Raw genomic sequence first — 13,604 nt, forward strand, 5'->3', positions numbered from 1 at the left:
GCAAATGGCTGCAATATAACAAAGAGTGAAAAATTGAAGGGGGTCTGAATACTTTCCGTACCCACTGTATATGAATATTTTAGTAAATAGTGTGACGTTTTTATTGCGTTTTTTTTTTTTTTTTGTAACAAGAATTAAGGCTGTTTAAATGGTAAACCGCTGTAGCATTTAGCTTTTTATATTAAAAATAGCTACACATAATAAATGCATGCCACATTTATGGCCAAAATCCGCATTTACATTCAGTGGTGGACAAAGTACACAAATCAAGTACTTGAGTAAAAGTACAGATACATATAATAAAATATTACTCAAAATTAGACATTAGTAACTTACTTTTAGCAGCATCAGTCGCGTGCGCGGTTCTTACTTGTGAATTCAGTTCACTGGAGACTCGCATTAAATGGTTCATTTGAATCAGTGAGTTGTCGACTAGAGAACAGCTGCAATCGGTTAATTGAAAATAATCAGTTCGTTCTTGAATCAGACACTGCTTCTGCGTCTCGGAGCACGTGATATATTATAAGGAGTAACGATATGTTTTATGAAATGTAGTGAAGTAAAAAGTATGATCTTATGCTTTGGAATGTAGTGGAGTAAAAGTAAAAGTTACTCAAAATAAAACTACTCCAGTAAAGTACAGATACTTGAAAAATGTACTTAAGCACAGTAACGAATTAAAACTACTCTGTTACTGTCCACCACTGTTTACATTACATGGTTCAAGTAGCCTAACCCAATTCCGATTTTTTCCTCCTATGTGGCACAGATCGGATATGACCCACGAACATTTAAGCAGGAAAAAAGCACATGGATTCCAATCTTCTCATGTGGAAATATGATATGAATCGGCTATTCCCCAGTCAATGAGAGTCGTGCGTCATTGAAAAACTGATGGTGGTGATTGACATCAACTCAGGTGAACACCAACTGTGATCATATGACTCTTCATTAGTGCAATGGGGGACAAAGACTCAACCCCTTGAGTTGTTTCCTCAAATAGTATAAATGCAGATATCAGATATGGGTCACTTTTAAAAGATGTAAGAAAAAAAAAGGATAACCTATAGTCAACAAATCGGAATTGGGCATCAAGACCTGCAATGTAAATGCAGCCAAAATGATCCCGAATGCTAATGGATAGAGTGCTTCAGGTATTAGCCTATAGGAACAGTATAAACTTAACAAAATTGAAATTTTAACCCAAAAAATGTACATTTAACAAATAACAAGCAGATTATCATAAAATACTTTAACAGTTCGATTAGTTAAACCACTGAATTTTATTTGCATTTCTCTAGCCATCTGATCTGAATGCATCAGCAGCGTGTCGGCTGTTTTTCCAGTGTGTTTTTTGTGTTGCGTGTGTTTATGTCATCCTCGCACCTGCTCCAAACTCCACCAGGACACTCTAATATCTCATTATCGGGCCGTTTTAAACCAAACGTTCCTGCTTGCACTTCTGTTTTAATTAGAGAGGCTTTTTCAGAGGTCACATGAAATGAGCTTTTAATTAGTGTCAGCCATCAGTTGATTTCTCTTTATTGAAGCCGTCTCTCTGGATACCTCTTTGTAGTTAGTTGGATCAGAGAAGCACTCACAAATACACATACAAATCACTGTCAAAAGTTTGCAGCAGAAGAAAGTTTGTCAAACAAAAAGAAACTAACAAATATTTGAAAAGACGGCACGGTTGACTGCCAGCAGTGTATTCAGTCAGCACCTTTTGTTGCATCCTCGTTTAATTAATAAAGGGCCATTAAGCACTCGTTAACAAAGGGGGATAATATACAGCCCCAGCTGGTGAGGGGAGGGGGGAGCGAATAAAATCAGAGAATGAGAAAGGAGAGACGACCAATTGGAAGTTTTACAATATAAACGAGGTTATAGAAAAAGGGCAATGATGAAACTATAAGAGCAGGAGTAGCTGAAAAGACTGACTCTAAGCCAGTCAGACATAGACAGATAAAAGACACGACACATGACAAGTGTGGGAGGAGATGTCAGACAACTGGCAGACTTATTTCTCAGGAAACTTCCACCTGACCTTGAGAAGTACTGAACGGTATTAAACTCATACGAAAGAGCTCTAGACGTCCATTTTAGATTCCACACAATAATGTACTGAACTGGCAGCACATAATGAGTGAATAGCCCATGTGTCTGACAACCCAAATACAATAGCGACACGCCATCTACAAGCACATTGCTGGTTTATGAACTAATAAATTTGTGGCTGTTACCTCTAAACGACACAATAAATAACCAATATTCCTGAATGGATGACTTGACCTTACTGTCCAGGGAGAAAATTGCGCTTTTCACGAAGAGGCTGGCGATCAGTTTCACGCTAAACTCAAAAGACAGATTCCCAAAGTGGCAATTACCATTTTAACATCCGTTCTGAGGGGAAAAAGTGACCGCAATCCTTTCAAAACTCCAATTGAACAATTACAAGGCTGTATAAAGAAAGATGGCTCTTTAAAATGCAGTGAGACCAGGATACAGAATAGCTTTTAAACTACTATATGACAGCTAGCTATTATTATCGGTTGTCTTCACAGTCAGTATCATCTTTAGGGTTTTCAGCTCATCTATAGTTATACAAGAAAGCGGTGCTAATTTTGGTCATTACATTTACTTTCTCCGACACACATTCAATGACCTCTGAATTATACAATGACGCCACAAGAGCATATTCTATAAAGACTCCTACTCCACAGTCTAATCCATCAACACACTTGTATTTGACATGGTGAAGGAAGAGCTTGAAATAGGCAATTATTGAACCATCTCCTCGATTTACACCCATCCGCACTTCACCTTCACATGTAACTTTGTGGATACGTGCGGCATGGCATCGCTTGGTCAAAAATCAGCACTTTGCAGGCCGCGCAGGTTGGTTTTGGGATTCTCGCGGATGCAGATCAATTTGACTGTGAGGCTGAAAAGTGAGAAGTGAGCGAAGGCAAGTCAGAATGAAAAAGTGCAAGAAGACATGGAGAAAGTGAGACAGAGGTCTGTTGCTCGAGGCACTTGATCCGGTCCGGGTGTCCTCTCGGATCACCTGACAGATAATCCATTAAATGTTGCAACCCGCTGACGGGGATGGATTTCAGAAAACGCCTCTGAACACAGTCTAATGCTGTAATTATCACTAGTGGTTTAAAAACACATTTTTCTTAAGATACTCTCATTTGCAGACAATTATTGTGATGCTCAATCAAAAAAAAAAAAAAGATTAAAATAAAAAAAAGAGAAAAGAGAAAAGATAATTTTTTTTAATTGAAATGTGTTTTATTTTCAACACTGTTAACTCATTTTTAAATATACATTAACTTTGAAAATACATTCAAGATTACAAAAAGCTAATTACATTTATTGTGGGCCTTTAGCTTCTAAAACATCTTTATGAGAGGCACAGTATAAAAACTACACCACTTTGTGTTTATTTAAAAAGAAAAAACTATACATTATGATGCATATGGGAATCACAATTTTTTTTTTTTTAAACATGTAACAGGGAAACTTTTTCAATATTGAATTTACTGTTCAATAAATGATCAGTAAGGCAGAAATATTGTAGACAAACAATACTTAATCTAGAGTTTTACATTTTATACCCATAAAGTCTTATCACACTCTTATAAACAAAATAAACCATAAATCAGACTGGGACGGCGATATCATATGGAGATTAAGAAATCAATATCAGATTTGAGATTTATTTCACAGTTCAATCATATAAAAAAAAAAAAAAACGATGCTATTCCACCATATGACACTTTTAATAGTTTAGTTTACTTAAGGCAATAAAGATTTATTGTTGGGATTAATATGGAATGCAATTAAGCTATTTAAGTTTAATTTGAAAAAATAAATCCACACTTATGATCAATAAAGGAACCTTTCGATAAAAAAGGCTTAAAGTAAGGCAATGAATATAACCCAGTTATTTATTGAACAACAAAAATATTAAATCCAGGAAAAGTCACGTTCCCAAGACTTTGAGAAGTTGGGACCAGTGAAGAGGGTCCCAAATACACTATTGGCCCTGGAAAAACTGGACAAGGCTGGTACTGTGTGTCTCTGTGGTTCAGCAGGAAGCTTTTCAGGCGTGTGTGTGCATGAAGTGTGTATGGCTCTGTTTATGTCATGCCACAGCTCTGTTGGTGAGGTGTATAAGAATGGTGTGTATGCATATATGCATTTATTTCTTGGCAATGGCGGCAACAGCTTTCTTGGCAGCATCATCGAGGTCACTGGCAGAGGTGATGGGCAGTCCACTCTCAGAAAGAATACGCTTCGCCTCCTGAACATTGGTTCCTGAACATCAAGACACTTCGGTTAATGGGGATTTTTAAGCCTTCACTTTCATTTTGACACACACACATTCTCAGAACCAGGGATGCATGATATATTCTATTGGATATATATTTTTAAATTGGCATTGGTAAATATTGGATATTTATAATATCCACTGTTGGATATTTAACTGTGGACTCTCACTTCCCGTAATAGTTAAAGCTTGGTTTTCGCCACTGCGTGCTCAATCATGTTTCTTTAGCTTAGACATACATGTGAAGTATTTTCATCTCAGGTTCACAAATAATAAAAATTGTAGTAAACATTTCAAAAAAATATATCTTTATACCTAATAATTATTATCCAATCCAAAGACAAACTTGAATAGTTTGTATAATACCAAACTTTTCATTAAAATCAACTGCTTATATCTAGGTCCACACAATATGAAATATTAGAAAATAAAAACATAGATTTGTGTGTGTGCGCGCGCGTAATTATTTAGGTGTATAATAAAAATAAGTTTAGGTCTATGTCATCACACATAATTAAAGCAGACGTCCCGACTGAGCACGCACTGTATAATTTTGCTTGGGCTGCCCTTGCGGTCTCTACAGTGACTCTGAATGTCACTGAACTCTGGCCCCCCTGACACGGGACCAGGGCCCGGGGCCAACACCATAAAACAAATCAGAAAACTAATCCACAGGGGTCAAAAGGATGACGATAGATTGAGAAGAAAAGGCAGAAGGACAAGAAGTAAAGGGAACGGAAGTTGTGAGATGTAAGTGAAGGAATAACAGACACTTGCACATGTAAGTGCAATATAGACCCGTCTTTCGGATGAGACATTAAACCGAGGTCCTGACTCTCTGTGGTCATTAAAAATCCCAGGATGTCCTTCGAAAAAGAGTAGGGGTGTAACCCCGGCATCCAGGCCAAATTCGCCCATTGGCCTTTGACCATCATGGCTTCCTAACCATCCCCATATCTGCTGACTGGCTTCATCACTCTGTCTCCTCTCCACCAGTAAGCTGGTGTGTGGTGGGCGTTCTGGCGCAATATGGCTGCCGTCGCATCATCCAGGTGGATGCTGCACACTGGTGGTGGTTGAGGAGATTCCCCCCTTCTATGTAAAGCGCTTTGAGTGCCCAGAAAAGCGCTATATAAATGTAAGGAATTATTATTATTATTATTACATGTGAGAGGTGTGTGACTCTGCTGAGCATCGGCGAACAGCTGTAGATGACAGACGTGCTGATTTCACAGGTGAATGTGGAGCTTAGGGAGAAAAGCTCTCACTCACAGAATGTGTGTGTCAAAAACAAGCCTATAAAAGAGATGGATTTCTACTTTTTTTTTTTTTTTACTTTATTTAATATTGTTTTTAAATGAAGACATTTGAGCAAAATGTTGTTTAATAATGATTTGCAAGCTACAGAATTGTGCTGGACATTTTCTTTTGTTTTCCATTATATTTTTAAAATTTACTTTTAAAATAATAATTAAAAAAATATATGTAAACATTTTCCATTACATTTTTTACATTTATTTTAATATATTTAATTTAAATAATTGTATTATTACAGCATTTTTTTATTTATTGTACTTTACTGTATATTATAATTATTCATATGCTTATTTGAACATTTATTTTTTCTATACATTTATTTATGCTATTATATATAACATTTTTTATTTAATAATTATAACTATTATACATATTTTATTTAATATTTAACATTTACATTTTATGTAAAAACTTATTTAAACATTTATTTTTCTAGACTATTATATATTTTATCTAATAATGTATGTTTACTTTTAATATTATTTCTATAAACATTATATTTAGTTTTTAGCTCATCGATACTTATCTTAAATATACATTTGTAAATCATTTTTTACTTTTTAAATATATTTTGATTTTTATGCATTTATGAATTGTAAAAATGTACATTATACAGTGCTAGTGTAGAGAATGGCAAGGAAATAAAAGAAAAGGGGGAATGGGATCAGATCATAATGCGAGTCAGGCTTGAACTTGCATCGCCCACATGAGCACCTCAACACCATGGATCTACATGCAAACTGCTAAACCACGACTTCAAATTCCCATTGTTTTATGACCCATGTGGCCGTAAAAAGTGTTTGCATGAATGCATCATCCTGCATATTGGCCTGCATATAAATCTGAACCTTATCAGACTGGATCTGCAATTCTACATGTGCCAAAATGTTTTTTAATGTGTCTGTACAGTATATCTGAGTTATAGTACGTTTAAGCTACATACTTATAAATCTAAAATATCTCTATGCCAAAGTACAAGTACCACTAAACGTACATGTGTGTGTGTTGTTGTTGTCCTGCAGTGTAATTATGATAATACTCGCTCTCTCAGGAGAGAGGATGTTCTAATCAATAGCAGTTTCATGAGGAATTCAATTACCGGCACCACTTAACTACTGATATTTCAGCGCTTTTGTCCGCTCGCACAGTAACTCATTTCTAACACGTCTCCCACATTTGGCAGCACAAAACAATCAATTGTATAATTTCATTAGCAGAGGACGAGGGCGAGCAGGGCTGTGTGCTGGGAGTATAGAATATCCACCGACTGCCGCTGCTTGACAATGCTGAGTCGTCTGAGGGCAGAGAGAGCAAGCCTAAACAAAAGCCATGAAAAATTCTCATACACACACACACACACACTGAAAGGTATTTTTTTTTTCTTGGACTGCTCTGATTGGTGGATCTTAGATGGCCTTTTGCGAGTCAAATCTCTGCATGCTATGCACTGTATGTGGTAATATCTCATATACTGTATTGATCTCAGCATCTAGGAGCTGACACGCACAGGTCTGTACTCGCTCACTGCCACTAGGTGCTGCAAGAGACCAACTTAACACCAAAACCAAGCAGAATGAATCAGTATGAATTGGCCTATGCCTCTGAACAAAGCTTACATTAGAATATCTAATGTTTAAACATACATACTCATTATGGAACTGACAGAATATGATTATGAATAAGCAGCATGCGCATATGTGACCCTGGACCCTCAAAACCAGTCATAAGGGTCAATTTTTTGAAATTGAGATTTATACATCATCCGAAAGCTGAATAAATAAGCTTTCCATTGATGTAAGGTTTGTTAGGATAGGACAACATTTAAAAATTGAAAATCTGGAATCTGAGGGTGCAAAAAAAAAATAAAATAAAAAAATAAAAATATTGAGAAAATCGCCTTTAAAGTTGTCCAAATGAAGTTCTTAGCAATGCATATCACTAATCAAAAATGAAGTTTTGATATATTTACGGTAGGAAATTTACAAAATAGCTTCATGCAACATGAGCTTTACTTAATATCCTAATGATTTTTGGCATAAAAGAAAAATTGATAATTTTGACCCATACAATGTTTTTTTTGGCTATTACTAAAAATATGCCCCAGTGACTTAAGACTGGTTTTGTGCTCCAGGGTCACATATAATAATAATGAGTTTTGAAAGAAGCTTTATCAGAAATCTACTGAAATGTGAGTTATATTTTGAATGAACAACTACTGTTGGCCTGAACTGAGTATCATTGATCCAGCATGTTGAAGAACAAAATTAGGATCTTATACCCAAACAGGATGCTCTTTATGTGTCTATATAAAGGAGCTGATTGTGGAAAAGTTGGAAGAAGAGAGTACGTAGAGAAACATGCACACACACTCATATGTACCTGAAGTCTTTCTTGGGAAGGTGGGGCTTATGGAGAGGCTGGGTCAAGAAATGGGCCTGAATGAATAGGCAGCTAATACAACTAAACTCTAAGCTGGGAACCATCTTATAGCGATCTGTCAGACATGATCAGCCACAGACAGAGAGACAGAATAGACAATCGACCTGTAAGCAGCATGCTGCCTCTTACACCCATTACTGAGGGCTTTCAGGCCACTGTGGCTAATTCACTTTTCCAGAGAGGGCAGGCGAATCTGAGCCACTATTGCTTCAAGGCATTTTCATTTGGATGGAAAATGTTTTGTGAAAATTGTGTGCCAGTAATTACTTTTGCACTATGGATGATATCAAGGCTTTTAGCCATTTCATTTAAAGGACTAGTTCACCCCCAAAAAAAGAAAATGATGAAATTATTTGTAATAATTTAATTGAAATGTATTATTACAATTATTTTAATTAAATGGAAATTATTCCATTATTAATTAATTATTTATATAAAGAATGAATACAAATATATTTATTAAAATATTCCAAATGTATGGGTCTTTCTCTCTTTGGTGAAACACAAGAGCTAGAATTGTTGAAGACTGTATTGGTCGCTCTTTTCCATGCAATTACAATGAATGTGAAAGTAAGGCATTCAAGTTCATATCATAAAATATCATAAAAATGGCCCATATGTTTTCTGCACTAAGTCTTCTGAAGCCATTTGATAGCTTTATTTGAGAAAAAGGCAAGTGGCATTGCCCTCATGACACCTGTCCAATCTCTTTTTGGAGAAATTGTGAGAGAAGCAGTGATGTCTCTGAATTAATCATTCTTTTGAATGATTGTCAGAATGACAGTCTTTTTTAAATGAATCCATTGCACAATGATTCATTCAAGTTTTCAAGTTTAACTCACTGACTTAATGATTTGTTTGTAGCAGTTAACAGAGAGCACCTAAGCTGTATGGAAAAGAGTGACCAGCACAATTTTTAAAATATCTCTTATTGTGTTCTTCATAAAGGTGCGGACACAGTGAAATTTTGCAGGCAAAATAAGGTCAATTTTATATTGCCAATAGTGTAGCAATGTATGAATCACAGCTCACACAAAAGTCACTTTCAAACATTTAAACTGTATTCATTGACATATTTGGCATATTGCCACCATATTGGCCCACATGTGCATTCCCCCCGAAAGTGTAAATATTCTCAGAAACTTAAAACAATAAGCATTTAATTGTGCTAAATATCTTAATGCTGCTCTTGTCCTATATTTAAAGGTGCAATAGGTGATTGTCTTCAGAAACATTTTTTGTTATGCTGGTTGAAAGTCTCTTCACATCACGATAGCAATCATTAAGTTAAGTGGTCTACATGTTTTTATCTGTATTTATATATTCTGTGGAAGGCATAGGACCAAGAAATGTTTGTCCAATCAAAACGCTCGGTCCGAGTGTTTTAATTGGCTTTCCTACCTGCCTGTCAACGTATGTATTATCATACCTCTGCGCACCCGGTTCGCGCAGACAGGATACGTCATCAGCGCGTTCATGCACGCTGTGCAGACAGAGCGAGAATGGCAGACAAACATCAACAACCCGATCTTCCTTCCTGGTATTGTAGTATTTTTAAAGTTTTCTCACCGGTGAATGACATATGATGTAGCCCAGTGGTTCCCAATTCCTGTTCTCGCACCCCCCACTCTGCATATTTTGCATGTCTCGCTTAGTTAACACACCCGATTCAGATAACGTCCTCAGAAGGACAGAGTACAGCATGGACAAACGAGGGGCAGAAAATTAATGGAGTGGAGTATATGTCTCTCTCCATGCAAAACGACTCAGCTGTTTTCTGCCAATTATCCTAATGGCCAGATGGGAGCAGGCCGAGGCCCAGTGTCACATGAGCGCGTAGCATTAGCATACACAGGTGAGAGTTCCTGCAATCAACGCCTGGCTCCTCTGCTCCTCTCACTGCCACCAGCAAATGCTGTGGCGTGATACGTTTGCTAACCAAAACCAACAAACTCTACACTTGACAGACACGGGTTTGAATACAGGTAAAGGTTTGAAACCTTTGATTCATAAATTGCGAATTTTGGTATAAATGTTATTGTTTGGCCACACCCACCTTCGAGCCTGACCACCAGGGGAACCTTGAGCTCCAGTTCTCTGCAGGCCTTGGCTATGCCGTTAGCAATGATGGCACAGTTAACAATTCCTCCGAAGATGTTTACCAAGATGGCCTCTACCTGTGGAGAAAAAGAGAAAAAGTTTGAAAAAACGATGCTTTATATGGATCAAAACATGGTATGTGTTAGCAAATGCAGTGTTTAAAGGGATAGTTCACCCAAAAATGAAAATTACCCCATGATTTACGCAACCTCAAGCCATCCTAGGTGTATATGACTTTCTTCTTTCAGACGAATACAATAATTACCGTATTGGCCCGAATATAAGACGACCCTGATTAAAAGACGACCCCCCCCTTTTTCCAGATGTACCTTTTGGAAAAAGGTTTTAAAAACCAAATCTTGTTTTTTCTCAGTAAAACACATTTTGTCTTCAATTATTTTCATATTGCATATTTTTCCTATTTTAATTTTTGTTTTGAAAGTATGGTAAAAACTGGTAAAATGTACCAACAATCACATTTAAAAAATATACACTTTTTGATATACCATTAAAAAAAAAAAAAACATGAATTAGGACATTTAGGCTATCCATCTAATAGTAGCCTACCAAAATCTTATTAACAGTAGAAGTTAAATCTTACTGTAGTCTTCAAATCTGGGTACTGTCTTACATTTTAAAATCACAAAGGGAGTTTGGTCCCATCAGGCTAACGTGACAGTCATGACTCGTGCAGCTGTAAGGTTTTCTTTTTCCTTTATTTTTACTCGCGATCTTTACAACACGCATTACATTACCTATTTCATGGCACACTCGTTTTATGCGTATTTGGCGCCACCTATTGTTGTGGGTGTATTATTGACATGCCAAAGTCTAGACCCAAGAAAAATATCCATATTTAAAACTTTATGAACTGTAACCATAGCTTCGGTTAACAGTCGTAAGCGCGTTTAAGAGAGAGCTGCATTCCAGTGGATGACGTAGGATGCAGGGCATAGCGTAAGCTCCGGTGAGAAGTGACAAACGTGGAAGCGCAGAGAAAACAAAACACCGGTCATGAGTTAGAAGTACAAAACGAGGATTTGGAAATAAAAAAGTCAGAGGATTTTGATATCAGCCAAGAGGAGACTGGTTTTCCTTTTGCTGTAAACAAAACTTGGTTTTCACGAGACAAGCTTATTCTCACCGGAGCTTACGCTACGCCTACGTCCTACATCATCCACTGGAACACCACTCTCTCGTGAACGTGCATATGAAAGTTAGCGGAAGCTACAAATTATGGTTTTAAATATGGATATTTTTCTTACACAAACGGATCGATTTGCTTCAAATGGCCTTTATTAACCCCCAGAGCCGTGTGGAGTTCTTTTTATGATGGATGCACTTTACTGGACTTCAAAATTTTTAACACCCATTCACAGCCATTATAAAGCTTGGAAGAGCCAGGACATTTTTTGAATATAACGCCAACTGTATTCGTCTGAAAGAAGAAAGTCATACACACCTAGGATGGCTTGAGGGTGAGTCAATTTTCATTTTTGGGTGAACTATCCCTTTAAGAAGATAAAAAGGCAAGAGAGCAAAACCTTCAGGGTTCTCACATATTTTAACTAGCAAATGTTTTAAAAATCATGAAAATAAATACATTTCAAGGCAATTAAACAGTTTAGAGTTGATGATAACAAGAAAAGCTCATATTCATGATGGCCAATCAAATTTCTATTATTTATAAAATGTTATAACAGTTCTAATATTTTCAGGCTTTCCATGACTGGAGAAAACCCTAAACCTCATATGAATAAAGACCAGCTGCCAAATAGGCTATTAGCACTAGCATGCTAAAAACCTTCATGGGGCTGGAAAAGAGATTTGAGGTGCTTAAGTCCTGAAATGAGCAGCCCACCTGAGGATATTTGAGTCTAGCGCGGTATTAGCTGTGCTAACAATGCTATATAATGTCCATAATTCCTAAAAAAGAAAATAAGCAGATTATACTTTACACAATCCAACAATAATTTACATAAATTTATAGCATCAATCAAAGGGATATTAGTGTGTGCAAACACACATGTATGTCCATACACATACAGAATTGTTAACAGCTCATGAATGTGTTACTCTGGTGTGAATGTGTTACTAGGAAAGAATTTTAATTACTCAATGTCAATTCATTTCTGTCAAATTAGCAATTCAACAGATCAGATTAATTTGGCATGTTTACTCATAATCTATGGCAGTGACTGCTGGCTCTTTCAGTGGTAATGATGTTTGGTTAGAAAGGAAATCTGAGCATCAGAGAGATACTGGCAGATTCACCCACAAATGCTGTTATTCACCTTGCTGGCCAGAAACTGGAGTTCCTTATTTTGTGAATTTGTATATTCTGAACATGAATTCAGGCACTAGGCAAGGTTTTCTAAACACTGCGATTTTATTAACTCAATTATTTATTGCACTATTACGAAGTCACACATTACATATAGCTTACACTTTTTAATTGAGCACTGCTTCTGCATTACGCATCATCGTCGTAGCTATATAAAAAGCACTACAACATTATTAACTTATCCTGCATTTTTAAGTAAAATTGTCAGTAAAAATTTAATAATAATAATAATAATAATGTATAAAATAAAATAAAAAAGCAATTATTCCATTATGAAGTGTGTTTATTCTGCATTAAGCAACAATTGTCAGTAAATCTATAATAATAATAATTTGTGCTGTCAAATGATTAATCGTGATTAATCACATCCAAAATAAAAGTTTTTGTTTACATAATATACGTGTGTGTGTGTGTGTGTACTGTGAATAATTATTATGTATATAAATACATACATGCATGTATATATTTAAGAAAAATATGTTTTGTTTATATATAAAACATGTATATTTATATATAATATAAATTATTTATGAATATATTTACATTTACATTTAGTCATTTAGCAGACGCTTTTATCCAAAGCGACTTACAAATGAGGACAATAAAAGCAGTCAAAACTAACAAAAGAGCAACAATATATAAGTGCAAATGACAAGTCTCGGTTAGCCGCAGTACACATAGCAAGGTGTATGTATATATATATATATACATACACAGTGGTGTGAAAAAGTGTTGGCCCCCTTCCTGATTTCTTATTTTTTTGCATGTTTGTCACACTTTAATGTTTCAGATCATCAAACTAATTTAAATATTAGTCAAAGATAACACAAGTAAACACAACATGCAGTTTTTAAATGAAGGTTTTTATTATTAAGGGAAAACAAAATCCAAAACTGCATGGCCCTGTGTGAAGAAGTGTTTGCCCCCCTGTTAAAACTGTGGTTTATCACACCTGAGTTCAATTTCTCTAGCCACACCCAGGCCTGATTACTGCCACACCTGTTCGCAATCAAGAAATCTCTTAAATAGGACCTGCCTGACAAAGTGAAGTAGACCAAAAGATCC

The 13,604-nt window shown here is 36.1% G+C and overlaps 1 protein-coding gene across 1 annotated transcript in view; it reads right to left on the reverse strand.

Moving 5' to 3' along the window:
- Window positions 1-3,364: 3,364 nt before the first annotated feature.
- Window positions 3,365-13,604, reverse strand: part of LOC107699794 (succinyl-CoA ligase [GDP-forming] subunit beta, mitochondrial) — a 124,310-nt gene continuing 114,070 nt past the window's right edge. The window contains exons 10-11 of the mRNA XM_016501188.1: window positions 10,152-10,272; window positions 3,365-4,326 (exon numbers count right to left, since the gene is read on the reverse strand). Of these exons, the coding sequence (XP_016356674.1) occupies window positions 4,211-4,326; window positions 10,152-10,272 (237 nt within the window). The 3' untranslated portion in view covers window positions 3,365-4,210. The remainder of the gene's footprint in view (window positions 4,327-10,151; window positions 10,273-13,604) is intronic.

Source organism: Sinocyclocheilus anshuiensis, unplaced genomic scaffold (assembly GCF_001515605.1).
Source record: "Sinocyclocheilus anshuiensis isolate Anshui unplaced genomic scaffold, SAMN03320099.WGS_v1.1 scaffold951, whole genome shotgun sequence".
Lineage (NCBI taxonomy): Eukaryota > Metazoa > Chordata > Actinopteri > Cypriniformes > Cyprinidae > Sinocyclocheilus > Sinocyclocheilus anshuiensis.